Consider the following 1,183-nt stretch of genomic DNA (forward strand, 5'->3'; position numbering starts at 1 on the left):
CCCCCTATGTTAAAATACAGGGGCATAAGTATACACCCCCCTATGTTAAAATACAGACGACCTCTGACCCCACACCTGCAGGTAGCGGTCGACGATGATGAAGGCGAGGAAGGCGATGGCGGCGTAGAGGCTGATGTAGATGGCGACGGCGCTGGCCTGGCAGTGGAACACCATGAGGGTCCAGGGCGCCCCCCCACGGTCCTTCAGGACCTTAAAGGGCAGCGCGAGCAGCAGCAGCAGGTCAGCCGCCAGCAGGTTGGTCAGGTACACACGGGTGCTCTGCAGCTGCACACACACACACACACACACACAAGATAACTTTATACACACTGCAGGACACACAAATAACTTTATAGACACCGCAGGACATTTACACAGAGAGACATGTTGAAACCACCAGTGGTGACTCGTGGTGTCTTTACGTTATGAGTCCACTAGATGGCGCTCTTGGTTTTAACTCTCCTGTTTGACCCACTTTCAAAACGTTTCTAAATCAGAAATTTGGGTTTCCTTCAACCAAATTGTAAGGTCAAAAAGTGACAACAAATGTCGGAGAAAGCGACAAAAACAACAAAAAGACGCGAAAATGGAGACAAAAAGACAACAAAAAGGAGACAAAAAGGAGACAAGAAAGACAACTAAAAGGAGGCAAAAAGAAGACAAAAGACAACAAAAGAGCAACAAAATGCAACGAAAAGACAACAAAATGTAGACAAAAGGGAGACGAAAAGGCAACGAAATCGTCTGTCTAATTTAGTTTAATTTTGTCTAATTTTATCTCATGTGGTCTCATTTTGACAACCTGTAAAACCACCTGCTGCGGCTGTCCTACCTCGGTCCCGGGACTGCGGATGAAGGTCCACAGGGACAGCAGGTTTCCAGGGAGACCGACAATGAAGACGAGAATGTAGAGGACGATGAAGGGGACCATCTGGTCGTTGACGACGCACCGCTCGCTGTCCTCGCCGCTGCTGGCGTTGGAGGAAGAAGACATCATCACCGCGTCACCTGCAGAAACAACACAAACATCGCCTGGTTCTTATTTAACCCTCATGTCCTCATGTTGTCCTCATGTTGTCCTCATGTTGTCCTCATGTTGCCCTCATGTCCTCATGTTGTCCTCATGTTGTCCTCATGTTGCCCTCATGTTGTCCCCATGTTGTCCTCATGTTGTCCCCATGTT

At 48.4% G+C, this 1,183-nt stretch overlaps 1 protein-coding gene across 1 annotated transcript; it reads right to left on the reverse strand.

Moving 5' to 3' along the window:
- Positions 1-54: 54 nt before the first annotated feature.
- On the reverse strand, positions 55-1,008 carry LOC117940406 (probable G-protein coupled receptor 171; the record flags this gene model as incomplete). Its single annotated transcript, XM_034865710.1, has 2 exons — positions 833-1,008; positions 55-285 (listed from the first exon to the last, which is right to left on the reverse strand). Coding segments are annotated over exons 1-2 (396 nt in total), but the record flags the coding sequence as incomplete, so codon positions are not given.
- Positions 1,009-1,183: the final 175 nt, after the last annotated feature.

This window comes from Etheostoma cragini, unplaced genomic scaffold, assembly GCF_013103735.1.
Source record: "Etheostoma cragini isolate CJK2018 unplaced genomic scaffold, CSU_Ecrag_1.0 ScbMSFa_2427, whole genome shotgun sequence".
Lineage (NCBI taxonomy): Eukaryota > Metazoa > Chordata > Actinopteri > Perciformes > Percidae > Etheostoma > Etheostoma cragini.